At 45.5% G+C, this 27,614-nt stretch overlaps 1 protein-coding gene across 22 annotated transcripts in view; it reads right to left on the reverse strand.

Annotated features, from left to right (window-relative positions):
- TTC7B (tetratricopeptide repeat domain 7B) overlaps positions 1-27,614 on the reverse strand; it is a 312,659-nt gene that overhangs the window by 125,808 nt on the left and 159,237 nt on the right. For all 22 annotated transcript variants that reach the window (XR_010323215.1, XR_010323214.1, XR_010323213.1 and 19 more), the window contains 5 exons: positions 23,093-23,230; positions 6,272-6,355; positions 5,126-5,230; positions 2,854-2,971; positions 1,582-1,639 (listed from right to left, as the gene is read on the reverse strand). Coding sequence is in view for 18 of the 22 variants with exons in the window: in XM_023546494.2 (XP_023402262.1) it covers positions 1,582-1,639; positions 2,854-2,971; positions 5,126-5,230; positions 6,272-6,355; positions 23,093-23,230 (503 nt within the window). In the remaining 4 variants the exon portion in view is untranslated. The remainder of the gene's footprint in view (positions 1-1,581; positions 1,640-2,853; positions 2,972-5,125; positions 5,231-6,271; positions 6,356-23,092; positions 23,231-27,614) is intronic.

Genomic DNA, 27,614 nt, shown 5'->3' on the forward strand with positions numbered 1-27,614 from the left:
GGTGTTATATAACACGGAGTTATGAATTCTGGCGGCTCAAGGCAGACCACCACCATGGCTGTTTTTAGAGAGCCAGTGTGATGTGCTGATTTAAGAAAAGGGAAACAGACGTAATGACCACTTTCTTAGGCACCCACGTGTGGGTTTTACAAACTAGGACTGAAGAATTTAAAACTTCAAATCATTTGAAATGGAAATGCTTTCCACACTCCGTGGTGAAGAACATCAACAAAAGTTTAGCAAAGAGACAGGAGATCTGTTTGCAGATGTCCACTGGGGCTTTTTGTCATTAAACTTGCCTGGGACTGGCGAAGTGAAGACACCACCAGCCAGCCTGCTAGGAAATGGGAAGAAACAAGCCTGAAGGGTTTCAGAGTAACTGAAACCAAGCGACAGCAACTTCATGGAACAAGGAACACATATGCTATGGCAAGTCTGTAGGCAACGCCAGTTCTAAGGACCGGATTTTAACAAAGGTTACTGGGTATTAAGAGGTCCTCATGAAATTTTCATGTGAGCAATTAAGTTTCTAACACAATTCTAAGAAATCAGTGTAACTCAGCTGTATTTAAAGTGACAGAATCAATACCAATTCTAGATTTCACATCATGGGGCCATGGTTTCAGGCAATGATTTCATTTCAGTGGTTTATCATACCTGTAATAAGAACAAAATTAGAGCACTGTAGTATAAAAACCCATTGCTGTCAAGCCAATTCCAACTCATAGCAACCCTACAGGATAGAATAGAACTGCCTCATAGAGTTTCCAAGGAATGCCTGGTGGATTCAAACTGCCAACCTCTTGGTTAGCAGCCGTAGCACTTAACCACTACGCCACCAGGGTTTCCTCCCTTAGTACAGTAGGTACAAAAAAACTAGGTTAGAGTCAGGAGACCTGGATTCTACTCTGACCTCAGTATCTAGGTGGCGCTGGCAATTCCTTTAACTCCTGAGCTCCAGTCCTTTACCTGCAATGAATGTACTACTTGTCCTGTCTTCCTCACTGGTGTGGGGAGAGGATGAAATTAAATAAGGGATTCGAAAGAACCCTCAAGCATTTTATCCCTAACTCTAAGGAGTTCTCCTAACTTCACGAAAGTCACTAGGGAGCGTGGCAGGGGTGGGGGCCCTGGGCCTCGCTGAGGCTTGCTGTCCTGCCATTGTCTTTCAGAAGCTGGCCTAAAAGCTAGCTTTTTCATTCCCTAATATTATCTGCAGGATGACATATTTAAAAAAAAAAAAAAAAGCTAGAAAATAATGGTCCCTTTTCAAGATGACAAACATCTGTAATAAGGGAATTGTCTCCCTGGACATACAAAGTCTCTGTCTTCTTAGGACTGAAAACACTTTATCAGGAATGAATAAAACGTGCCCAAATGGCTAAGCAGACTAAGAATGCAGATTCACACAGCAACAAGTGACGCAGCAAGTTTTAATACTGTATGTTCGGTGCTCAGGATGAAAGACTCCCGGGGTAAAGCACTGGTTTACATCATCTTTATAAATATCTCTTCTTTTTATACTTGTCATCCTTTGGTGTCATTACGTACAGCCGGATGGAAAGCTGAACGCCCACTCACCTCTGAAATGCGAGAAGCGCCCTTCTCTGCAGGACCTCCTGCTTCCCTCGCAGAGAAGCTAAGAAAAGGGTCCAATTAGTCAGTGGCATGGGAGATCAGCAAGCTTTTGACAACCACAAAACCCATCACAGAAATGATACATTCAATTGGTTTTAAACCAGCCCTGAGCCAGGCACTGCAGAAGACAGGAAAGGAAGCCCAGTCCGCCCCTGGGGCCCTCACGCCTGCCAGACATACTGCGGAACAGTGAAAGAGGAAGAGTGGGAGCTGGATGGTCACTCTTGGTATCTGCATGCATATGAGGGCCATTAAGGCGGCAGGGGGGAACAGCTGAGAATTCAGAGAGGCACATCTGTCCTCCCAGGCATAGGCATGTCACTCGTGGTAAAGACTGGCTGGACGAGGATGGTATAAAGGGATTCAAGCTCCAGGATGTTGGGTTAGATGGCCTTCAGAGTTCCTCCCGGCACTGAGAAGCTATGACTCTGGGCTGAGGCCCCAGCTTGATGCCACGAACGAGCCAGTTTAATTCACATGAGGCAATGGCCAGGACCTTTAATAATCATGATGTGAACACAAGGAGTACATTTGTGCTCTATTTCACAATAAAATGTTAAAAGAATAATAGTAAGAGTTCGAGAAAATAATTTCTCAACCTATACTTTCTGTAAGCATACCATTGAAAATTTCATTAAGTATATAAAGCATTATTGTTTTACCCAGAAGTCCCTCTGCCCAAACTCTAAGTACATGCAACATTCCAAGTATGGCCTGCACTGGATGTGTACATATCTGAGAATTAGAATGTATGAACGGAGAAGGGGCAGTTCCTGACCAGCCAGGAGAAGCTTCCTGGAAGCGGTTGGCCCTGAATTCTACCTTCCTATGTCTAAGACCCAATACCTCTTTTCACAACAGCCCAGGTCAAATGCTGGGAGGGGACAGGGGCTGGGCAGGCATGAGGCTGGGTCAGGTGGATTATCTCTGAAAGCCCTGCTCGTCTCGCCCTCCCAGCAGATGTGCTCTGCCCGCCCTGTGCACCCTGGGCACCGCCAGCCTAATGCACCTGTGAACAGGGCCCAGGAAGCCCTGGTCCAGGGCCTACCACCTTTCCCTCCCATTCTCCTATCAGTTCAAACAGACAGGACAGCAGCCATGGGGGCCCAGAGGATGACACAACAGAATGACCCCATGTATGCTCCCTGTGGAGACCTGGTCAGGCAGGCCAGCCCGGTGGCCCGGCAGCTGCCCTTGGGGTGGGACTGCTCTCACCATCAGTGGCCTGCAGACTGTACGTGAGCCCCAGAGCTAAGTAGCCTTTGGCCTTGAACTCGGACGTTTTCTCTCCCACATCGACGACAGTTTTGGCAAACTTTTCGGCCTCTTCCAACTGAAAAATGAGACAAGTTAAAAGCAACAACAACCCGCAGAATTTCCATCATGAGCTCCCATGAGCACCTGCTGCCAAAATGCATTTCTGATGAGTCACCTTCAAAATATGTCCCAGATCTTTCAGTTCCACCCTGGTTACTGTTTTCTCTGTCGAGCCTCTCTAACAATCCTGAGGCGGCCCACCTTGCTTTCTTTGTAGTTTTCCTTATGGCTTATCTGCCTTCTTTTCCAAAGTCACTTGCATACCGGGTAGGGTGCTATCTTTCTCAACTTTACTCTTTACTGATTGGTTCTCTAATGAGGTTGTGTCAGGTATTCAGAAGCTGAATTATATAAATTTCTGAAGAATAAAGTCTTTAGAATGTTTTGTGTTTGGGTCTTTCCTTTTTTTTTTCTTTCCCTTCACGTCAAAAAGCATCTATTTAGGCTTGAATTCTTTTTCTACAAGCTGTTAAAAATTGCAAAACTCCGTCTATTTTTTTTTTTTTTTTACAATACACAACACATGGACCTCGCACCAGCAGATTTCAGTGAGAAAATATGCACCTGTAAACTACGCCCACAACAAGACCTTTTGCACAATTCATTAAAGGGAAAAAAATAATAAGATCTGTTCCTTCAAAGAATGGCAAAATGTTCATGATATTGAAGCTAAGTGATAGTCCATGGGAGTTGATTATGCTCTTTACTTTGGTAGTGTTTGGAAATTTTAATAATAAAAATAACAAATGTACACAGAAAAGATTTGTTCCTCCCGTCACAAAAAAACATGTCATGTTTATTTTAGGCAGTAGAGATCGGTATGTTACAGTGACAAATAATGCCATAGATGGAAGCAGGGCAGCAGAGTCACAGCTGGAAGCTGGCATTTTCAAACTGAAAGGTCCAGTCCACTCAGCCACCCACTCCCAGAGCTTGCTGTACTGTTCCCTGGTCATGCAACACCCAACTGTCAGGCCTACCCCTCGGAGCAATGTGAACCACACAATGCTGGCACAGCTATGTCCTTCAGGTGAGAGCCTGCTCTTTGAAAATGTCTTTTTTTCTTCTACATTTCCCCAAGAAAAATTCAACAGTAGTGGAACACTTTCTTCACAAGGCTTCCCTTTGTCTTGCTGGGTAAGAATGTATTGAAAAAAATAAGCAGCAAGGACCACAATGGTACAAAACTTGAGTAAGGAATTTCGGTCCTTTGAGCAAATCCTTCTTATCATTAGTCTTGAGATGAAGTTAAAGAGAAGAAATTAAAACCCCATCCTGTGTGGCAATCACCTATGCCACCATCAGCAACAAGCCTACGTTGAATATTTTCTGCTCCATCAATATCTTTTTGAGGTACTAGAATTGTCCAAAATCAGGCTATTGCCAAGTTCAAGTCTGAATAAGAATATTTAAATAAGAAACCCTATATGAAGAAAGAGGAAGGAGGAACTATTTGGGTTCTTCAATGATGAAGAAAGATGGATATGTACATGAGCTAACGCAGTGGGTGACTCTTTGCTTTATGGAGAAACCAGGGCTCTGCTAGGAACAAATAATTTAGTGACATCTACCTTTTTAGTTCTACATTGCCTGCATAAAGCAAGATGTGTCTGAGTAAGGATTCCAGCTCTATCTTATCAGTGCACACTCCCGTGAAAAAGAAAAACCCAGAGTAACCTAAAACAGACTGATTTCCATCAGTCCTTGGAGTGTGTGGAGGGGGCTGAGGAGGCTGGTGGCCCAGGTCAGGGGCCTGTGGCTTTAAACAGCCTTGTCCTTATCTAGCTGATGAATTACTATCATTTTCTCTTTGTGCCTTGACATGAAAAAGGCTGCTATATCCCTGCCCTTGGGTACCTGCTGAGGAGAAGCCACTCCTGCTCACCCAATGAACGGAGCCCTGTCCTTGAGTACCTGCTGAAGAGAAGCCATCTCTATTCACCCAGTGAAGGGAGCCCTGCCCTCGAGTGCCTGCTGAGGAAAGGCTACCTCTGCTCACCCAGTGAAGGGAGCCCTGCCCTTGAGTGTCTACTGAGGAGAAGCCACTCCTGCTCACCCAATGAAGAAAGACCTGTCCTTCAGTACCTGCTGAAGAGAAGCCATCCCTGCTCACCCAGCGAAGGCAGCCCTGCCCTTGAGCGCCTGCTGAGGAGAGGCTATCCCTACTCACCCAGTGAAGGGAGCCCATGCACAGCTTCGCAGCGAGGAGCGGGATGGTGGCATCGTCGGGCTTCAGACGGATACACTCTTTCAACACCTTCACGGCACGTGCAGACTTGTCAAGAGAAGATTATCTCTGTGAAAACTCAAACATTTTGATAGAACCAAACACTAACGCCTTCCCAGAAGGGTTTTGGTTAGGATGCCCTTGTAATGCAGTTTTCCAACTTTGAGCCCAACCAGAGGCCTGGGAAGAGCCATAGCCAGAGCTTGGGACCCCCAAGTGACAGGAGAGTGTCCCATGGTTAAAACAAGTGGGAGCGCTTCTCTGGCTTTGCTCTAATTTTATTCCCTACTTGTGTAGCCAGTATAAAGATAATAACAAGAAGAAGAAAATAAAAAAGGTACTCAAGGCTTATGTTATCATAAAAAATAAAACATTCAATTTAAAACATACTATACTGAAATTTTGACTCCACTTAGCCTAAGAAATATCAGATCTAACAATTCACTAAATGGCAGAGTCACTAAATGGCCCAAATGAACAAGAAAAACCACAGTTACTGCCTTTATTGAAAGGTGTGCTATGTGGTGGGTACCACTCGAAGTACCTTATGCATTAGTGTCTCATTTACTTGACAACAATTCTACAAAGTAAGTTCTATTATCACTGCTCTTACAGAAGAAGAAACTGAGATACTAAGTAACTTGCCCTGGGTCATACAACTGTGAGGGCAGTACCAGGATCCACATCCAGGGTGGGGTTCCATGGCCCATATTTTCTACCAATAACATATACCAATATCATATACCATCTAATATAACTGACTACAAAATATAACCAACAGATCTCCCTCTCCAGGAACAAGCTCTCCAATGAAGGGGTCAGTGTGAAGATTTAAGCCATGTCCTTGGCACGTGACAAGGCTATGATGGCTATAAAAACGCAAATTCAACAGAATTTTTCTTCTCAACATATGACCATGTTGGCTCCCAAATAATTAAAATGGCTAGTTGATTTACTTGACTGTTCATTTAGAAATGGCCATGGGACAGTTTAAAATAGTTGGCTTACATGACCACAATTTTCCATCCCATGAAATGCAATGACATTAACCACGACATAGAGAACTACACATTACAAAGGAGGACTCACTTTTCCAGCAGCCATCAGTGACAGGGCAAACTGGTACCAGAGGTGGAACTCTTCAAAGGCAAACTTCATGGCTCTTTCTAAACACTGGTTTGGAAAGAAGAACAAACACAAGCATCTGAGAACTCCCAGGGTCACAACTGGATAAGTGTGAGTTTGTGTCTACACATGCGAAGACAAGCCCTACAAAATCCAGTTCCCTGGGATATTCAGACATCATCGTCCACCAAACGCCTCCTGAGGAGAAGCCACAGGATACGCACCGTGCCAGAGGCCAGGAAAATCTACCGGTGACTAAGGCACAATCCCTGGTCTCAAGTAGTTTTTCATCTAATACACACAAGCCATTCAAATGCAAGGCCAAGGCTACAAGTGCCACAGAGGGTGAAAGAGCAAGTACCATGGGGAACTGATCACAAGAGTAAAAACGGTGTCCTAGAAGGGTGGTAATTCAGCTGGCCTTGATAGATGAACAGGACGCACCACAGCTAGGATAAGGAAATGGCATTTGAGGATGAGGAGTGATATGAACAGAGCTGTGGAGGCATAAAAAAGGCTATACTTAGCTTGGCAATGGCAAATGGTCCAGTGCCGTCCAAGCCTGGGCACGCGGGCAGGAGTGGGAAATCAGGCTGGAGGGCAGCACAGGCTGGGCCAAGTCACTGAGAGTCTAAAACATCAGCTTCTTCTCAAAGTTGTTCATCCTCTCCCCCGACCCAGCTTTGGTTCTCCCTCCACTAAGCACCTAAAGTTCTTACCACCATAACCGTATGTCAGTGTGATTATCTTCAACTCCCTGCCCAGCCCAGCCACACTCTGAGAAACTATCAAGTGCAGAGATGATAACTTCTTTCTCTTTGTAACCTAAGGGTTGGTATGGTGCCTACCCATGGAAGGTGATCTACAGGTGTTGGTTGGGTTTGGACTTCTCTATCAGTCAAACTCTGGTTTCCATGAAGTGACATCATCATATCAGAGCTTTTGGAAGGTTATAGGGGGCTGGGGTGAGGCGTAAGGCCAAACTTGGGGCAGGCCAGAAATAAGGTGTATAGAATGGACCAAGGGCTTAGAGTAAGCAAAACCAAACCCACTGATGTCGAGTCAATCCTGACTCACAGCAACCCTATAGGACAGAGTAGAACTGCCCCATAGGGTTTCCAAGGAGCAGCTGGTACATTCAAACTGCTGACCTTTTAGTTAGCAGTCAAGCTCTTAACTGTTGTAACACCAGGGCAGTGAGCCATGAAAGCAGCAGTGGAAATGAAAGGGGCAGAACCAAGAAATGTATCTGAGTTAGAATCAACAAGGTTAGGCCATCCAAGGAAGTAGGGGCTGCTGAGGAACAGGGGCTGAAAGAGGTCTGCAAAGTCTCTGCAATGCCCACCTAGGAGCAAACTCATGGCAAAGAGGGCTCCTGTATGCATGCACGTGTGTGTGTGTGTGTGTGTGTGTGTGTGTGTGTTTGTAAGAGAAAGAGGAGGGGGGGAGTAGAAATGAGAAGAAGAAAGGTATTGTTGATGAGTTTAGTTTGGAACATGGTAAGTTTGAGGTGTCATGTGATGATTTACAGAAGACAATCAGAGACAATCTGGGACCTCAAAAGAAAGATCTAGATAGACAAAGATACACATATGAGAAAAGCATTGAAGTCACTGGAAGAGATGAGATCACCCCAGAAGAGCATTTAGAGAGAAGGCAGCTGGAGCAGAACTTTGGGAAACAACTCTGTGGAAAAGGACCAGGAGAGGACACTGAAATGGGGAAGCTGGGGTGGGGAGAGGGTGCAGCAGTGTCACAGCACAGAAAGGATCTCAGGAAGAGGAGGAGAATACGATCAAAAGCAACGAAGGCCAAAAGGCCACTGGATCTAGCAAGTAGGTGCTCAAACTCTGTGCATATAGTTTGGGGCACGGTGGATAAGGGTGCCAGGCCATGGTGGCTGGATGAATAGAAAAGAGATGAAGTTGAGTAGTGAAGGAAAAGATGGTATCAGCAAAGGGCCACAGAGGAAACGGGGGCAAAGACAGGCTATTTATCTGTACCAATGCTGGGCACGTAGTGGGTGTTCATTAACTGCTTCATACTTATTTATTTTTTCATGGGGAAAACTTTAGCATCTCCCCAACATGAAAGGAAGAAGCCAGTAGAGAAGCAGAAGCTGAGGAGATAAATTAGGTCTCAGAAGACCCTCGAGAGTAGATCCCTGGAACAACAGGAGGTCCTGATGGAAGGTCTCCCCTAAGGAAGCAGGTTCCTTAAGGTAAAGAGGAGAGACCCTTCAGTGGTAGTTCTGCTCAGCCTCTAGTTTCTCTGTAAAGATGGAATAAGATAGGGTTAGCAGTTAAAAAAAAAAAAAAAAAAACAGAACAGAAGAGGTTTAAACAACAAGAAAAACCTCACCCTGATGGAGCAGAATGATCATACCAGGGCCAACTCAAAGACTGTGGTGTAGACCTGCAGTGACGCCTATGGCACCGTGTAGCCATTTTTCTCCAGTAATTCTTGCAGCCCGGGCACCACGGAGAATATGGATGGAATGATGGAGGGGAAAGCGGAGAGGGACAGGCAGCTGGGGACTGATAGACAAAGGAGCCACTGAGGGGGTGACAAAACTGAGGTCACAATAAAGGTAAAATGGTTGGAGAGAGAGAAAGCAATTCCAGAATTTTAAATGGTATTTACAGAGGTCATAATAAATACTATGCTAGCTGGCTTTCCGTGAAAACCTGCCCCAGTAAAAATATATCATATTAAAAAGCTAATTATGAAGCAGTTCATGAGCACCTACTGTACGGCCAGCGATGGCACAGATGGGTCCAAGATCCCAAGGAAGATGAACACTTGCTCTCTGATTTTGATCACATTGGCAATGTGTCAGCTAAAAAAAAAAAATGTTGGGAGGGCATGTGACCCTATTCTGGACAATGAGAAGTGTTGGGCAGGGCCTCTGAGAAAGCTCTTTAAGAGGAAGACACCCTCAACCAGCACACTTTGCTCTCAGCCCTGCCCGGGGACTTGGACTCAGTGCTGGAGGTGGAACAGCCAGGGTGTGACAAGCACCCACTAGAATGACTGTGCAGAAGGAGAAAAAGCCTCCGGGCTTCTGATGCTCTGCAGAGCTGCAGCAGCCCTGCCAGCCTCAGACTGCTGCCTCTCACCAGACTTGTGATGGGGTGGCGGGGTGGGAGAGGAGGAATAAACTCATGTTTGGTTAAAAAAACAAACCAAACCTGTTGCCGTCGAGTCGATTCCAACTCATAGCGACCCTATAGGACAGAGTAGAGCTGCCCCATAGAGCTTCCAAGGAGTACCTCGTGGTTTGAATTGCTGACCTTTTGGTTAGCAGCTGTAGCACTTAACCACTACGCCACCAGGGTTAGGCCACTGTAAATTGGCTTTGTCCAAGAAGCCATTAAAGACCTATTACTGTGTAAAAAAATTCACAGTGACCCTATAGGACAGAGCAAAACTGTGCTTAACCACTGTCCCACCAGGGCTCCTTAAGAAGCCATTACTGTGCCTTTAAGAAGCGCAATTGAAGTACCCAAAAGCAGCCTGCTGCGAAGATGAATTAGGCAACATGGTGGCGTGGTGCTAATGCAGGTGTGCGGTGATACGGGCTGGGAGTAAGGTGGAGGTAGAGAACACATGTTACAGAGAGGACACGAAGCAACGAAAAGCCAACATAATTGGAAATTAATTTAGAGGAAGGGGAAGGAAGGATGACGAAGAAGGAAACAAGGATGAGCATCACACTGGCTGAATTTAGGCAAAGGAGCCGGTATGTGGAGAGAAGAGGGCAGATGATGATCAAAATGAAGTTCGTCCTAATAGCTCTGCTCAACTAGTCATCATGATCTAACCATGAAGTACGTCAGTATATACACAGAAACATTTAAATGTTTAAATGCATTTTCTTCCTCCTTTTGCTAAGAGGAATGATAAACACCAACTCTTTTCCTAATAAACAAAAGGAGATCAGCAGCTGAAACAGTCTGTCCTGGATGCTATAAATCAGTGTGCATCCTTATTTTCTTTTGTGCCAAAGGCTAACCTACTCATTACACTTGGTGAAACACATTTACTGGGAGCTTAATTGGCATACCAAAACCAAACCAAACCCAGTGCCGTCGAGTCGATTCCAACTTATAGCGACCCTCTAGGACAGAGTAGAACTGCCCCATAGAGTTTCCAGGGAGCGCCTGGCAGATTCAAACTGCCAACCCTTTGGTTAGTAGCTGCAGCACTTAACCATTACGCCACCAGGGTTTCCTAATTGGCGTAGAGCTCTCCATTCTAGGTGCTATGGGAAAAGACCAGAGGAAGACAGCCCCAGCCCTCGGAAAGAGTACAACTAAAGGCTTTTGAGGCTGAGAGGAAACTTGGGAAGCAACTAGCTGAGCCTCCCCAAAGGAGAGGACATTTATTATCTTGACTGCCTGTTGTTGTCAGCTACCGTCAAGTTAGCCCCCAGCTCATGGTGAGCCTACGCACAACAGGATTAGACGGCTGCGATCCACAGAGTTTTATTGGCTGATTTTTCAGAAGTAGTTTGCCAGGCCTTTCTTCCTAGCCCATCTTAGTCTGGAAGCTCTGCTGAAACCTGTTCAGCATCATAGCAACAGGCAAGCCTCCACTGATAGCCGGGTGGTGGTTGCACTCGAGGTGCATTGACCGTGTATTGAACCGGGGTCTCCTGCGTGGAAGGTGAGAGTTTTACCATTGAACCACCAATGCCTCTCTGACCACCCGCTGCTGTTATTAGTTGCTGTATAGTCAGCGCCGACTCATGGAGACCTTACATGTAATAAAATGTTGCCCAGTGCTGTGCCGTCTTCATCATCACCGCTATGTTTGAATCCGTTGTTGTAACTATTGTGTCAGTCCATCTCATTTAGAGTTCCTTCATTTTCACTGACCCTCTACTTTACCATTTAACTGCCTAGCATCTCAAAACTCTTCTGACTTTCTTGGGTGGATAGTACCCCAGATAGAAAGGAAGAAGCCTCTCTGTTTCCCAGTAGTAAAGCCTAAAGGTGAATGAAGGAAGCAATAGAGTATGTACATGGCCTCAGCATGGCCAATCAAGTACTCCTGCCAGGATCTGCCACCGGAGGCAGTGGATGTTACCCCAGTGGCCCAGCCTGGAGGCCAGTGAGTGTCAGAGTGGGTGGAGGCCCTTCTGAGCGGACTGTGGCCTTCTAAACTGAGGCAGAGCCCTGCCTTCTTGAGTCCTGCTCAAGTCCATTCTTCAGCCTCCTGTGGATCCTGTGAGCTCAGCAGTACTCACCAGTAAATTCCTTTTCTGCTTGAGTTAAAGAGTCAGGAGCTGTTACCTACAACCAAGGCCCTGAAGGTACACCCAATTTTCTAACAAGCCCTCCTCCCAGCCCCCAACAAGGAGTTACACACCTTCTGCCTGAGAACCTCTCAGAATGGGGAGTTCACAGTCTGTACGGTGACTGCAATTACAGACTCTAGGCATCTCCATGGAAACCCTGGTGGTGTAGTGGTAAGTGCTATGGCTGCTGCAGTACAAATCCGCCAGCCGCTCCCTGGAAGCTCTATGGGGCAGTTCTACTCTGTCCTATAGGGTCGCTATGAGTCGACAGCAGTGGGTTTGGTTTTTTTTTCCTTTTTTTGGTTTTAGGCATCTCCATAGGCCAGGCGTGCAAATCTGTACAAGTTTCTTAACTTCTTTATGCCTGGATTCCCCAGCTGTAAGATGGGGGCTTTACCAGTAAATAATGCAGTTATCAGGAAGATTGAATAAGTTCACACATATAAAGCACTAAAAACAGTCTGAGAACAGGCAAAAAGTGCTAAAAAGGCTAGCTTTTTAACTGAGGAGTCCCTGGGTGATGCAAATAAGCCCTGGTGGCGCAGTGGTTAAAGTGATCAGCTGCTAACTGAAAGGTTCGCAGTTTGAATCCACCAACCACTCCGAGGGAGAAAGATTTGGCAGTCTACTTCAGTAAAGATTTACAGCCTTGGAACCCCTATGGGGCAGTTCTACTCTGTCCTACAGGGTCCCTGTGAGTTGGAACTGTCTCAATGGCAATGGATATGGGTTTTGTTTCTTGTTTTAGTGGGCAATGCAAATGGTTAATACGCTGAGTTACTGAATAAAGGGTTGGAGGTTCAAGTCCACCCAGAGAGACCTTGGAAGAAAGGACTGGCAATCTACTCCTGAAAAACCAGCCACCAAAATCCCTATGGAGCATAGCTCTGCTTTGACACACATGGATCACAAGTCTTCAACTTGATAACAACTGGTTTTTTTTTTTTAAACTTTACTATTTACTTATCATTTATTTATTAGTTTTATATTTGAACATTCTTACATTAAGAAGCAGAGCCCTGGTGGTGTAGTGGTTAAGAGCTCAGGCTGCTAACCAAAAGGTGAGCAGTTCTAATCCATCAGCCGCTCCTTGGAAACCCTATGGCGCAGTTCTACTCTGTCCTACACGGTGGCAATGAGTTGGAATTGACTCGATGGCAAGGGATTTGGCTTTATTTTTTTACATATTATGAAATAAAATATAAAAATTCCACAATACTTATCACTTTATCCAAATTCAATATACGAAAATCTAGATTTCAAAATGTTATGTCAGAAATGATTATTCACTTTACCAAATATTTCCTAACTTTAGAAAAGGATTCAACCTGAGACCCTTAAGAATAGTGTACAACTTCACAGAACTGGGCTAGAATGCATGTGTATTGTTTACTTTGCTGACAAGCTTTTGTGTGTGTGTGTGTGTGTGTGTGTGTGTGTCCGTGCACTTTAGGTCAAAGTTTACAGCTCAATTTCTCATATAAAAATTTATACACATATTGTTATGTGACAGTAGTTGCTACCTATAAAGTGAAAGCACACTCCCTCTTTCCATCCTGGGATTCCTATATCCATCCAATTAGCTCCAGTCCCTTCCTGCCTTCTCATCCTGCCTCTGAACAAGAGCTGCCCATTTAGTCTTGTGTATCTGCTTGAACTAAAAAGCACATTCCTCAGAGTATTATTTTATGTTTTATAGCCCAGTCTAATTTTTGTCTGAAAAGTGGACTTCGGGAATGGTTTCAGTTCTGGGTTAACAGAGCATCTGGGGCCATGGCTTTGGGGGTTCCTCCAGTCTCAGTCGGACCATTAAGTCTGGTCCTTTTGCATGAATCTGAGTGGTGCTCCACACTTTTCTCCCAGTCTGTCACAGGCTCTCTATTGTGTTACCTGTCAGAGTGGTCATTGGTGGTAGCTGGGCACCATCGAGTTCTTCTGGTCTCAGGCTGATAGAGTCTCTGGTTTATGTGGCCCTTTTCGTCTCTTGGACTAACATTTTCCTTGTGTCTTTGGTGGCTAACAAGCTTGCTGATAACACTTACTATGTCGTTGGGTGCTGTCAAGTCAATTACAACTCATAGCAACCCCATGTGACAGAGCAGGATTGCCTTATAGGGTTTTCTAGCCTGTAATCTCTATGAGAGCAGATTACAGGTCGCTCTCCCTTGGAGTCGCTGGGTAGGTTTGAACCATCAACTTTTCAGTTAGCAGCCAAGCACTTAAGAATTGCACCACCAGGGCTCCCAAGCGCTTAACTGTTGCACCACCAGGGCTCCTTACTTACTATGTAGACAGGCACGAGTCTAATTGCTAGAGTTCATTCGGTTGTCCCAACAACCCTACAAGGAACAAGGCGTGTGCGATTATCATCCTCCGTTGCAGACCAGACACCGAAGCACAGAGATGTTAAGTGATTACCCAAGGTCTCTCAGCAAGATCCATGCAATTTGGTTCCAAAGTCTGGGCTCTTAACCCCAATGCACTGTTGCCTCTGAGCCTTTAATTACAGACATGCCACTCACACTTAACTCACCAGGCCCACAAGGCAAATGGTAGCTGAATAAAAGCCCCCTAAAAATGACATATGTTTCTGAACTATTCCAGAGATTCAGCAATGTTTTTTATTGTGAATGGGGCCCCTGCTCCCATGGCCTCTTTGGGATTCCTGAGGTTACCAAGGACTTGACCTTTCTGGCTTGCAGAATTTTCAAAAAGCTTTACTGACCCCATGACATCCACTAGCACCCTGGCAGCTGATGGTGCAATGTCTCCGGCCCATCTCAAAGGTGCTCAGTTTGCCAAGGATTTAGGAGGGTCATGCATTTCCTCTATACTGTACCATCTCTCATGGTCCCCTCAAAAGTGTGGACCTCTTTCTCATAACCTTAACAACCCACATCCCATAAGAAGCCATGGAGGTATCATAAAGAGAGATAAGAAGTGCAAGTGAACAATTACAACAATGGCAGATTAGCCCTTCAGCCCAGTGGAGGCGTTTGAGCTCTGGAGCCCCAGCCGATGGCTCTGTCTTCCTGTGGGCTCTTGGCGTCTCATGATACATGGTGATAGCATGCTGGCTCTGAAAAAGTGCCCAGGCAGATCCAGATGCTCCCAAAATCTTGATGCCAAGCATACTGCTTGGATACATAACATGCCCTTCCTTATGTTCCTGGAAAGATCAAGACTATACAAATCTCTAAGCAGCTCAGGTCAACTTATATGTCAATCACAAGAATGGGCCCCCTCCTAAAAAAACACATCTATGATAAAAAGGAACTCAGGATGTCACTGAGGCACATTCACTGTCCACAACCTTTGCCCTTTACATTGGATGTCTGCTAACCCCAATTCTGCTCGACTATCCCTTTTAAGGGCCCTCAGTCACATCACTATGTTACAGAGTAATGACTTCCAGTTTTAACAGAGTGAGGAGGTTGGGAATGGAATACGTGTTCATAAGAAAACAAAATGAAGAACATTCATGTTTTAATAACGGCTCCAGTGAAAACCAGAGCTGATGAGGAAGGGCTATTCAGAAGATGGGAGGTGCTGTGTGTGTGGAGGGTGCATACAAAGGCTGCTTCAATCACCAGGCCTCGCGTGGCTGGGAGCTGGGAAGGAGAAGCAGAGCAGGGTAAGGCCAAGAGGGAGTGGTCACGTGGGAAGGCACTGGCTCTGGGGCCAGAAGGCCAAGGCTTAATTCGAGCTCCTTTCTCACGAGCCACAGGGTAGTTATGAGGGTTCAATGAAGTAACACACATAAAATGCTTGGAAGTGGCTGGTACAGAATGAATTCTAGCAGTGTATGATCCTGCTGCTGTGAAACAAGAAGCAGCAACTCCGTGGGGATCTGGGGTAGGGGAAGATGGGGAGAATGCGGACCCATGGAGAAGCAGGGGTCAGGGTGCTATCGAATGGCAAAAGGAGAGAGAAAGGGGCCTTTGAGTGGGAAAGGAGTGATATGAGCTAGATTCTGGCCCCTTTTTCACTTCTGGTGTCAGGTGGAGGGGTGGCAGTGTGGGCCTGGGGAGAGGGGACGTGGGGTCTGATTTAGGCCTGTAGATCCCTGTGTCACCCCCACAAAGCAGCAGGTGACGTCTCCAAACCACCTCCTCGCAAGAAATGAAGACGGGTTTGGCAGCAGTATTATTTCTACCAGGAAAGATAGCCCCATTCGCTGTAGTCACACTTCTGTCATCTCTCTAAATCCCAGACAACATTCACTTCGTACCACGAATGCTCAGTACAGCATTAATTAGACTGGTGTCGAATCATTTGAGGAGTAGTCAAAATGTCACTTGCAAAAATGTTGTTTCCTTCTGGAAACAGGAGCTGATGCCTGTGCAGTCTCTTATTTTGGCTTTGCAGAAGTCAGCCACCTTTGAGGGGAGGAGAGCTCCAGGAATGGGGAGCTTTTCTGGCATAAGAAAGGGCCTCAGCAATTACCTTCCTAGTCGCAAAGCCCAGCTATGTGAACTGGGTGCACGGCAGTGACAGCTGTACAATACCACAGCACAGAAAAGCCAAGTCTATTTCTGGAATTCCAGAGTGAGATTCAGCATCCAAAAACCCATGGGGGAGGGGGTGGGAATGAAATAATCAGATGTACCTCAAATGTAGCCTGTAGCCTAAGTCTAAAATCCATCACTGTCAAAATAAAACGAATATGTACACCTTCGTGGACAAGTTGGTCATGTTCTAAAAGTTCTCATAACATGGATCCCTCCATTGGTTAGGAAGATTTTCTTTCTTCCTAAAAAATACTTAATGAGTCAGTTAATAAACTCAATTCCTTGCAGTTGTATAACAATACTTGTTTTTTTTTTTTTTTAATATGGTATATGGGTAATTTCTCACTTCTTTATTATTAACAATGAAAATCTATCTAAGCAACTTACACATTTTGGATCATTCTCTTAGCCCCACAAAACAACACAATCACAGAGTGAGTTGACAACTCTGAGGTTATCTAGTCCCCTGACCCTGGGTGGCACAAACATTTAAGCACTCAACTAGCTGAAAGGTTGATGGTTTGAACCCACCCAGAGGTACCTTAGAATACAGGCCTGGCAATCTGCCTCTGAAAACCCTATGGGGCAGTTCTACCCTGCACACATGGGGTCGCCATGAGTAGGCCCTGACTCGATGGCAACAAAAAACAACTTACTTTGTAGATGCAGAAACTAAGACCAGAGAGGAGACAGGACCTGCCCCGGTCACACGGTGGCTGACCTGAAATTAGAACCCAGGTCTCACGATGCTCAGTCCAGCGCTCTTACTTCTAAATCAACTAAAATGAAAATTATAAGTACAAATTAAAATGAGATTTGAGAGATCTACTCTAAGAGTCTGGGTCCAAGAAATGCTGCTAAAAAGCATCCTTATAGGACTCTCAGCTACAAATAAGAAGTCCCCTCTCCTCCCAAGCTTTGAGAGAAATTAGATGATGTCAAGGCTTGCTCAAGCTTTCTCCCCCTTATTTAAAAAAAAAAAAAAAAAAAACCTATTAGCTACCCTGCAGGGCAGAGTAGAACTGTCCCATAGTGTCTCCAAGGCTGTAATCTTTATGGAAGCAGACCACCACATCTTCCTCCTTCGGAGCAGCTGGTGGGTTCACACCATTGATCTTTTGGTTAACAGCTGAGTGCTGCACCACCCGGGCTCCTGAAGGGACTAAACCCAAACCTGTTGCCATCGAGTCAATTCCAACTCATAGTGACCCTACAGGTCAGAGCAGAACTGCCCCAAAGAGTTTCCAAGGAGCAGCTGGTGGGTTCAAACTGACAATTTTTTGGTAACACCAACCAAAGGGTTTAAACCATTCCTGTTCCTCCCACTGAGGGCCACAAAAAGACAGCAATGCTTCATTCAAAAGAACGCTTCATAATGATGGAAATATAGGCACCAGTGGCCAGGTCAGTGGCTGAAGTTCTTTGGGGTGGCCATCACGCAAACATGCACCACATAGGTGGTCCCCACTGGGCTGACCCACAAAGCTGGACCACAGCTGGGATCTGTGAGCTGTTCTGCCTTCAATCCAGGCCCATCTCTTCCTCTGCTGCCTATTTCCCAGCTAAGGTTTAGGCCTTCCTGGATGATACACGCTGATCACACAAGAATGAAGAGTTTACCTCAAAAACTAAAGGAAAGGGAGCAGGATTGAATGTGCGCACTAGCTTTGAAGCACTGGTTTACCGAGCAAGTATTTAGTGAGTGCCTACCATGAGCTTCTGTTCTGTTACACATGAGGTCGGCAGGAATCAGAGCCAGCTCAACAGCAACTGAAAACAACCACCATGAACTAAATACTCGGCCTTTATTTCTTAGAAGTCTACGACTCCATTTGTGCCAGGCTACACTCTGCCTTCCTGAGGCTTTGGCATCTAGGTCAAAGCTGGGTTCTGCAGTACAACTGGGGCTGCACGAGGCATGGAAGCCAACAAATGGCGGGTCTGTTTAGCAGACTTAAATCAACACGTGAGTGTCTTACACAATGCTCCCTAATGAAATAAGTGTTTGAGGTTAGGGAGGTGTGAATGTCCCTTTGGTGCAAGTACTAGCCAGAATGTTCTACCCACAGAGCTGCAGTGCAGTTGAGATTTACCCTAAACAAATGAACCCAAGTTCAATGGAAAAGATAAAAATGCCATTTGGAAGCTGCCATGTCTATGGAGAGGGGACACACAGCCACCATTCTGAAAAGGACCCCATAGTATTCTGCCAACATGGAGCCATTAACAGTCAAATTCAAGAAACAGATCTCCTTAGCAGCTTGGGTTCATTCTAAAAAACAGAGGAAGCAGTGCTTGTTGCTTTACTTTGAATAGCCTGGGTTGTCATGCCAACTAGCGCTGCTGTTTAAATTGAAGGGGAGGGGGGAAGTGCTCCTTCCTACACAAGCCTTTTCAGCAGGGCTCACAATTGGTTTTTCAAAAACATGAAAACTCATAGCGTTGGAGATACAGTAAACATTGTGCTTATATTTAAACCTGTCAGAACAAGGACGTGATAAACCTTCAGTTTGTATTTCCTCTGTACAATGCTCCTTGCCCACTACCTGGCTGAACAGTGCCCTTGAAAAAGGGGGGAAAAGAAAAACAGCAGGCATTGTGTGGGTACGTGCAAAGGCAGCCCATCTGGAGATCGGTGAGGAACCTTCCATCTTGAATAAGCACCACAGAAGACAGAGAGAGAGGGCCGTTTTCTCACGAGAGGGTGGCTCTGCTATCTGCTGGAAGCAAAGTTCTCAAAGGGCTGGACCAGGTACAGCTGCATAGCACACTGCTGCCCGAGGGGACGTCAGGAGGGCGGAGCCCTTTCCCTTTCTGGTGCAGGGCCCCTATGGCCAAGGTCAGCAGAGGAGGAAGACTACAAGGAAGGAAAACAGGAGGGGTCCTGCTATGCTAGTGCTGAGGTTGGCTGGGGACAGGAGAAGGAGGGAAAGTACAAAGACAGGGTGAGAAAGAGGTAAGGCCTCTTCTCTCACAACAGCCTGGTGTTGCTGACTCTTCTGTTCGGCAATGGTTTCACCAGGTGGAAAGGAAAATGGACACAGAGTCGCATCAGCAAGAGGAGCTGCTCGCAGCGCAGGCCACAGCGTGACGTGGCTGGACCACACCAGCGACGGGGCAGGCGGAGTCTGTCTCAAACATCCTGGTGCCGTCCATCTGGTCCCAGGCTTTCTTCCCAACCTCCGCTCCTACCACTGCTCTGTGAAGGGAGGCCTTGGTGCCGGTCTCCCAGGCCTTGAGGCTTCACACCTTCAACATCCTGATGATGGAACGTGTCCCCTCCTCTAAGACAGCTTAGGTCCTATCAGGCCTTGAAGAGCCAATTTCTATATCAACTGTTTGTCATCTCTTTCCGGTGCTCCCAGCCTGCAAACTCTGCTGCAACTGGACTATCCAGTTTATTTGGCAACCAGCATGTCTTGCAATGTCCTTTCTACTGTCATTACTTAACTATTACGTCTTTTCCAGCCAGGTTACTTTTCATGGGTTTCTATTTGATCTCTCTGATTAGACTGAAGTTTCTTGAGGGCAAAACGCCTTTTTGTTGTATACTTGGTTGTCTCCCTTGGCCTGGCAACTCCTGTGCACACAACAGCAGTTGTAACAGCAGCAGCACGCAGCTGACATTTAATGAGCGCTACGTGCTGGGCTGTGTTCTGAGTACTTTATATGGATTAAGGAATATAATCCTCACAATTTTCTGAGATCGGTACAATGATTATCCCTATTTTACAGAAGGAGAGCCTGAGGGACTTGTCCAGCGTCACTCAACCACTAAGTGGCAGATCCAGACTCAACCCAAAGCTCTCTGACTCTAGGACCCACTCCCCAGGACATACGGGGTTGTTGACCTGGGTTTTGAGGTTGAGGAGGCTAGGATGGGGCGGGTTGCCAATGAAGGGGAGGAGAGAAAGGGAATAGCCACATTAGAACAGCCAGTGTTACATAAATGTGTGTCCATGTATTCATAAAAAGAAACACGAAAAGATGGCCTCCAAGATGCCAATGGTAGTTCTCTCAGGGCAGTGGGTTCTAAGTGACTTTTCTATATTTGTAGGAATTGTTTGATTCTTCAAGGAGCACGCAGGGCTGGTGCATATGACAGAATGATAAACAGTGAAGTCAATTTCAATATGAGAAGAAAAAACAAAACGAAACAAAAAGAGAGGGAGCAAAAGGCAAGAGAAAAAAGAGCCCCTGATGTTTCTGAGCAGAGGGCCGCATGCCCTGCCCGTGTTTAGACAACTCTGGTGACGCTGCAGGAGCTGATGGCAGGGAAACAGAACGTTCTACTGGAACGAATGATGTCACTGACATTTGTAAGGCCCAAAGAAAGGAACAGGGAAAGTATAAAATCCAGTTATCATCTGAACATAGAAAAAGCAAAAACCAAACCAGTTGCTGTCGATTCCAACTCAGGGCGACCCCATGTGTTGCAGAGTAGAACTGTGCTCCATAGGATTTTCATGGCTGTGACTTTTCAGAAGCAGACTGCCAGACTTTTCTTCCAAGGCGCCTCTGGATGGGTTCAAACCACCAACCTTTCAGTTACTATCTGAGTGCTTAACCCGTTGGGCTACCCAGGGATCTCTTAACCTTTAGTTCTGAGAAAATAGAAGTGCAAATGAGAAACAAAACAAAACCAAAAAAAAAGCCAAATGGATTAAAGAAAGCCCCAGCAAATAAGGGAAACAGAACATTCCGTGTAGCCTGGGACCAAGGCAAAGAGGCCCATGCTCGGCAAAAAGTGGACCCAGAAGCCAAGTTATCCAAAGGTGGAACAGGCTGCCTTGAGATGCTGTGAGCTCTCGTCTTTCTCATATGACACCTGCTGTTTTAGTTAGAAGATCTGAGACAACACAGTGGTCAAATGTGTGCTGGGGGAAGCTCCAACTACATAGCAAAGTAGAAAGAGCAAGAGAGGCTGAAGCCAAGTATTCAGACCCTTTAGTAGCCATCGCAGAACGTGTGTTGGGCCCTCGCCAGGGTGGGCTACACTACAGTAACTCCCCATGTGCTTGTCTGCCTCCCTCTGCATGGGGAGCAGGTGGAGGGCAGGAGCCAGGCCTTGTCATGGCTGCATCCCTGGCACTTAATCACAGCTCCTGCACAGAACGGGCAACAGTATATATATGCACTGAAGAAATAAATGTCTCCATTCTATATGTTTCATCAATTGATTGATATTTTTTACAGAGAAAACACAGATAGACTCCCCTTTCTCCCACACCTCTGCTACAACACCTTTGAGGCAACCTCTGGCACCATGTCCACCATTTTGAATGTGACTTGTGTGGTGAAATTCCAAATGGCAAAGGCTCAGGTGACCAGCCAGGCTATCCAGTGACTGGCATGTGAGTCATCAGCACAAGATGGAAGCTGCATTTGATAGCAAGATGAAAGTCATCTGGGTAGAAACTAGGTCCAAGCACTCCATGCAGGGAGGGGGCGCATGCCGTGGGGCTGCCGGCTCGTGGAGGAATGCCGCTAAGGTGACAGTCATCCCCCTAGAGTCAGTCATGGAATGACGAGAAGGCTGGGGGCAGGGGCCATCTGGCCTCTCAACCAAGCCAGCCACCTCGAGCTCCTCACACCTGTTTCGGACACAGGCAAATTCCGAGCACAGGAAAGGCTATGTTGCTAAATAAATGGGATAAAAGTAGACATTCAAACCATACCCAACTTTGGGCCCAGAAAGATGGTAAGTGGTTTGTCTGTGGGAAAAAGCTTCATGTTAAAAGAACCCAGCTGTGAACTGGGTGGCAGTGTCCCCACAGATGGTCCCGAGGTAGATGCAGTAGACAGGAACTAAGCTGGTCAGCAGGAGGGGGACCTTCCACAGGACAGGAAATCAAGGCCCCTATGGGATCACCGTCTGGGCCGATCCCAAGGCCGGACAGAGTCCGGGCGGGGGGTGTGCCATATGTGACAGGGGCATCTGGACACACAGCTTCATCTAGGCGGATTGTGAGGGGTTTTTTGCAGGCTGAGTAACCACTGCCCTGTATAGTCACCAAACCAAAGACTAAAAAAAGATTCACACCACGCAGGCTCATCTGTTCCCAAGTTCCTGCCTAATGTGGCGATGCACCGACAGGCGAGAGGGTGAGTCGGGCGCTTATCTGATTTCAGCCAATCTGTTACTGCATTTCATTGCCTGTCCTCGTGCCCAGGGGCTGGTGCAATGGGTATAAATTTAGAAAGGGAAAGATAAATAACATGGAAAAGTCCGTTTTAACAAAATAGGTTGTTGTTTTCTTTTTCTTTTTTCTCTTGCTAAGGAAATGATAAAACCATCTAGTTACTTATTTAGCCCTCACCGTGATGCCATTTGATATTCTGGGCAGCAGCGTTAATAATGCATTACTACAGCCCAAGATTAACCAGCTTCTTCTGAAACTTGTGGAACAGTCAAGCTTCAACTCTAAATGTTTCTTAGAAGCTGGGGCGTGAGGAGGTGACAGGTGGACACACACAGCACCTGGCCCAGGATCTAGAATGTACTAGGCCCTCTGAACTAGCAACTGTAACAGCTAACCTGATAATACAGCTAGCCTGAAATGCTTGAAACTGCCATTTTACAGGAGTAACACACTGATAGTTTCAATGAAACTGTTTTATAAGAAAATGAGTATCACGGACTGGAGATTTTGGGTCATGATGGAAATTACTCTGACAGAGAAGCTGTCTGAGAAGCGCTTACCTTCCCTCACACAGAAACTCTCAGCATGGTAGATTTGTCCATCCACTTGTAATGAAAAACTGCCGATCAGTCCTACCATCTGCTCATTTAGCCCAAATCTCTATTAGGAAACGAAAGTGGCTAGTCCAAGGTCACGTGGCTACCAGCGACAGAGGTGGGGATGTGTGGGTGAGGGGACTAGGACCCTAGCTCAGGGCTCTTCCTCATGCTCTACGCTCTACCCCACCACTACCACCCAGCCCAGGAGCCAAGCAGACTCAGCGCTGTACCTCAGACAGCATCTCATACTGGCCTCTTCTTCCCAGAGCGATGGTCAGCAAGTCATAGACCACAGACGCGCTCTGCAAACTGATGAGGCGGTCGCTCTTGTGCTCAGGTATCCTGCTCAGCACAGCGTCCCGGTTGGCCTGAAACAACATGGAAGAGAGAAGCAGACAGTGAGCCAGGCGTGCACACAGCCACCGCTTCATGGGTGGAAGTCACACATATTCTCCTGCCTTCACAGTTCACCAATTATCTGGAGACAAGGGCTTGTCACCTTGGGTCATTTATTCAAGATCCCCAGAGCACCAACATACATGGTATTCTCCATATACTGACTCCTGGCGGTGTCATCCCAGAGGGCACCTGTACCTGTCAGCAGGCATTTGGAGGAAACTTTGAGAGCCAATGCAAAGCAAGGTGACTTCGCTGAGGCTTGGATTCACAGACAGCCTCGCTGCAGACAGAGCTCTGCTCTGAGAGCAGAATCACACATCAAGGAGAGGCCTACTGCGTCTCACTTCTGTTCTACATTAAAGAGGGGAGAACATTCCCAGCCCCACACTTCCCATCACCAAGTAGCGTCATCAAGCACCATCGCCCCTACCAAGAGGTTTCATACTTTCCCTCTATGACCAGGACAAAATTCAAATCCCCATATGACATCTTCGCTAAAATGGACCACAAAGATTACTTCAATCTTGTTTAGAGAAGCACAAAACAGATGTGTGAGCGGAAGCAAGAGGCAAACAGGGTTTCATTTTAAAAGTTAATACCACAGAGGACTTAAGAGAACACCTTGCTAATTTCACATCTCCACTGCTTAGCACAGAAACGCATCTGGCACATTCAAGTTTATTAATCTCATCTATCCAGAAATCAAATGTTCTTTACAGCAACTTGTTTTCATTGCTTTTGAAATTTAATTTCTCTACAGATTCCTGGAGACATTTCACATGTATGAGACACTCAAGAGCTAGCTCATTTTCCCTTTTCTCTAATAAGGAGCACAGAATCAATAGATTTCACCTGCCTGCTTCTCCCTGCTAATGAACAGAAAGACGCCTCCAGATCCATCCATCCCTAGATGCAGAGAAAGAACCCCTCAGTCTCTACTGTGGCAGTGGCACATGGGGCACACGGGTCACTTGTCCAGGCAGGCTGATGTTTATCTTCCTGCCTGACATTCAGAAAGGCTACGCACACGTGCCTTCTCTCTCACTAATGAGACAAAACACTCTCTCTTTGTGTGCAAGTCCAAGGCCTTTCCTTTCAGCCACCCATCAGTACTTACTCACTTTAGAACTCCTTGCTCTTAAATGTCAAAGACAAACACGAATATGTAAGACAGGCCACTTCCTACAAAGTGAGTCATCTCATATGGAAACAAGCCTGCTTTTGAAGATTTCACTCCAAGTTCTTCTTGTTAGGAGTGACTTTTGAACCCAATAAAAGCAGCTCTGAAGGACCTAGGAACTGCTGAAAGTGGGCTCACTGTTGGCTCTAAACTATTGGCTCTAAACATTCCATACTAAGACCAATGCCTGGAAGAGAGCAAAATAGAGCAATTACACTTTTATGAGAGATTTACAGGTTACAACAAATGCTGTTTTTTTTTTTTTTTTAATCTTTAAAGAAAGCCTACCAGTCTCTTCTGTTTAAAAAGGTATAATATAGAACCTTAAACAGATCCACAGATGATAAATAGCTCAGAATACTGTCTTGGTGGTAGTTTTGCAAATATAGCTCCGATAACCCCTTCCTCCTGCAGAACATCAATTTATCCGCAGTGAGAAAGCAGTACACTTGCAAATGACTTCTTGTGGGTGGACAAATTTTTCTTTCTGAGTTCAAATCAGAACCAATGAAGAACACAATTTTCTCAGACACCAAAAAAAAAAAAAAAAGGCAACTCTCATTTTGGTTCTGAAATTCGGCAAATCCATTTTCTGCTAAAAGCTAAAAAAACAAAAAGTCAAAGGACATAAAAAGAGGCCCCCAAAGACAACTGAGATTTCCACCTACATAATTATGGAATGATTTACAGGCAGAACATAATCGTTTTGGTTGGAAACCCAGGACTTCATATTTACTAATGACGTCATTGGATTTCACCATCCCCTGAAGAGATTTTCGGGAAATTAAATACCACAGAGCCAAACCTTACTGTCTCAAAAGGATCTCAACTTTGAGCATGATTTGTTTCTATGACTTCAATTAAAGAACAGCAGCATTAGAGACAAGGAGCGGTAGAGACAATGTTTCCAAAATATCTACACATAGAATAATAAGCATTTAAGACGTGTGGCCATGTTTTCTAAATTTCAAACTAGAACACATGAGCTGACAATGGAACGAAATATTTTCAGGCAGAATTATCCAAGAAATCTAAAATGTCTAGTCACCATGCTTTCAGAACTTTTATGCTGCAACCCATCAAGGAAGTCTGACCAGTTTACCCAAAGGAAACTAACTGCCAAGTTATAAAGAATCCAGCTTAGGATGAGGGCAGGTTAGCCAGCAAACCAACATGAGCTGGCCCTCATCAAAATACTGGTGATGAAGTATGGTGAGACGTGTTCATTTGAAAAACAGTTATTGATGCCACTGAATGACAGGCCTGTCCATGTATATGCCTTTCCCGATTGTGCCAAGGCAGAGGAGAGCACGTAAATGACACCATCCCTGAGTTATCAGCTGACTACTAAGGAAAGATGAGCCAAGGGAGCAACCTGTTTCCTTCAGAGGAAGTGAGGCCAATGATATCAAAGAGCTTCCAAATAAAAAGACACAGTAACTCAAGCAGTCTTGCTCTTGTAAACATCCCTGGGCTGTTTTGCAGACCCAGACAACCCAAAGTTTTAAGCGGAGGCAAGAATGCTACCTTCCCTGACTAACTCCAGCCTCTGTGGATCACTCCTGTACTCAGCACGTGCACATTACCTTCCCTGACTAACCCCAGCCTCTATGGATCACTTCTTTACTCAGCACATGCACATCCTTCATGGGATCTATCCAAATCTTTTTCACCTGAGTATATCCTCCTGCCAGAAGCCCTGGTGGCATAGTGGTTAAGTGCTACAGCTGCTAACCAAAAGGTTGGCAGTTCGAATCCACCAGGCACTCCTTGGAAACTCCATGGGGCAGTTCTACTCTGTCCTATAGGGTCACTATGAGTCGGTATCCAGTTGATGGCAACGGGTTTGGTTTTTTTTTGGTTCTCCTCCTGCCTCCCTGATGGAAAGGGAGCTACGGTCTAGTAGAAAGAACTTTAGCCCACTGCACGACACATACATTTTGCCTGCTCTGAGTCTCAGATCTCTCACCCATCAAATGAGGTAGATGGACTTGAGGACCACGGGGTCCTTCCAAGCTCCATGAGCTGCCTCTTTGCTCAGGTGCTTGGCATATACCGTGCACCTGCCAAGGAATTAACTACTACAACACATATTATCCCCTAAAGTTTTAAGCTACAACTATTATTTAAATTTACGCACAAACCACTAAGGCCAAAGAAGAAGAAATTGAAGATTTGTGCCACCTTCTGCAGTCTGAAGTTGACCAAACATGCAATCAAGACACATTGATAATTACTGGTGATTGGAATTCAAAAGTTGGAAACAAAGACGTATCAGTAGTTGGAAAATATGGCCTCGGTGATAGAAATGATGCCAGAGGTTGGTAGATATAATTTTGTAAGACCAATGACTTATTCACTGCAAATATCTTTCTTCAATAACATAAATGCCGACTATACACATGGACCTCGCCAGATGGAATACACAGGAATCAAAATAACTACACAAGTAGAAAGAGACAATGGGAAAGTTCAATATTATCAGTCAGAACAAGGCCAGAGGCCAACTGAGGAACAGACCATCAATCGCTCATATGCAAATTCAAGTTGTAGCTGAAGAAAATTAGAACAAGTTCACAAGACCCGAAGCATGACCTTAAGTATATTCCACCTGAATTTAGAAACCATCTCAAGAGTAGAGTCGACGCAATGAACACTAACGACTGAAGACCAAACAAGTTGAGGGATGATATCAATGACATCATACCTGAAGAAAGCAAGAGGTCATTAAAAAGGAAAGAAAAAAAAGACCAAAATGGATATCAGAAGACACCCTGAAACTGGCTCTTGAATGTAGAGTAGCTAAAGTGAAAGGAAGAAACGATGAAGTAAAATAGCTAAATAGAAGATTTCAAAGGGCGCCTCAAGAAGACAAAGTAAAAATATTATAATGAAATGTGCAAAGGCCTGAAGATAGAAAACCAAAAGGGAAGAACACACTCGGCATTTCTCAAGTTGAAAGAAGTGAAGAAAAAATTCAAGCCTCAAGTTGCAATACTGAAGGATTCTACGGGGAATATATTGAGATGATGCAGGAAGCATCAAAAGAAGATGAAAGGAATACACAGAGTCACTGCACCAAAAACAACTGTTTGACAGTCAACCATTTCATGAGGTAGCATGTAATCAAGAACCAATGGTACTGAAGGAAGAGGTTCAAGCTGCACTGGAGG

This window comes from Loxodonta africana, chromosome 10 (assembly GCF_030014295.1).
Source record: "Loxodonta africana isolate mLoxAfr1 chromosome 10, mLoxAfr1.hap2, whole genome shotgun sequence".
In the NCBI taxonomy this organism is placed as follows: Eukaryota; Metazoa; Chordata; class Mammalia; order Proboscidea; family Elephantidae; genus Loxodonta; species Loxodonta africana.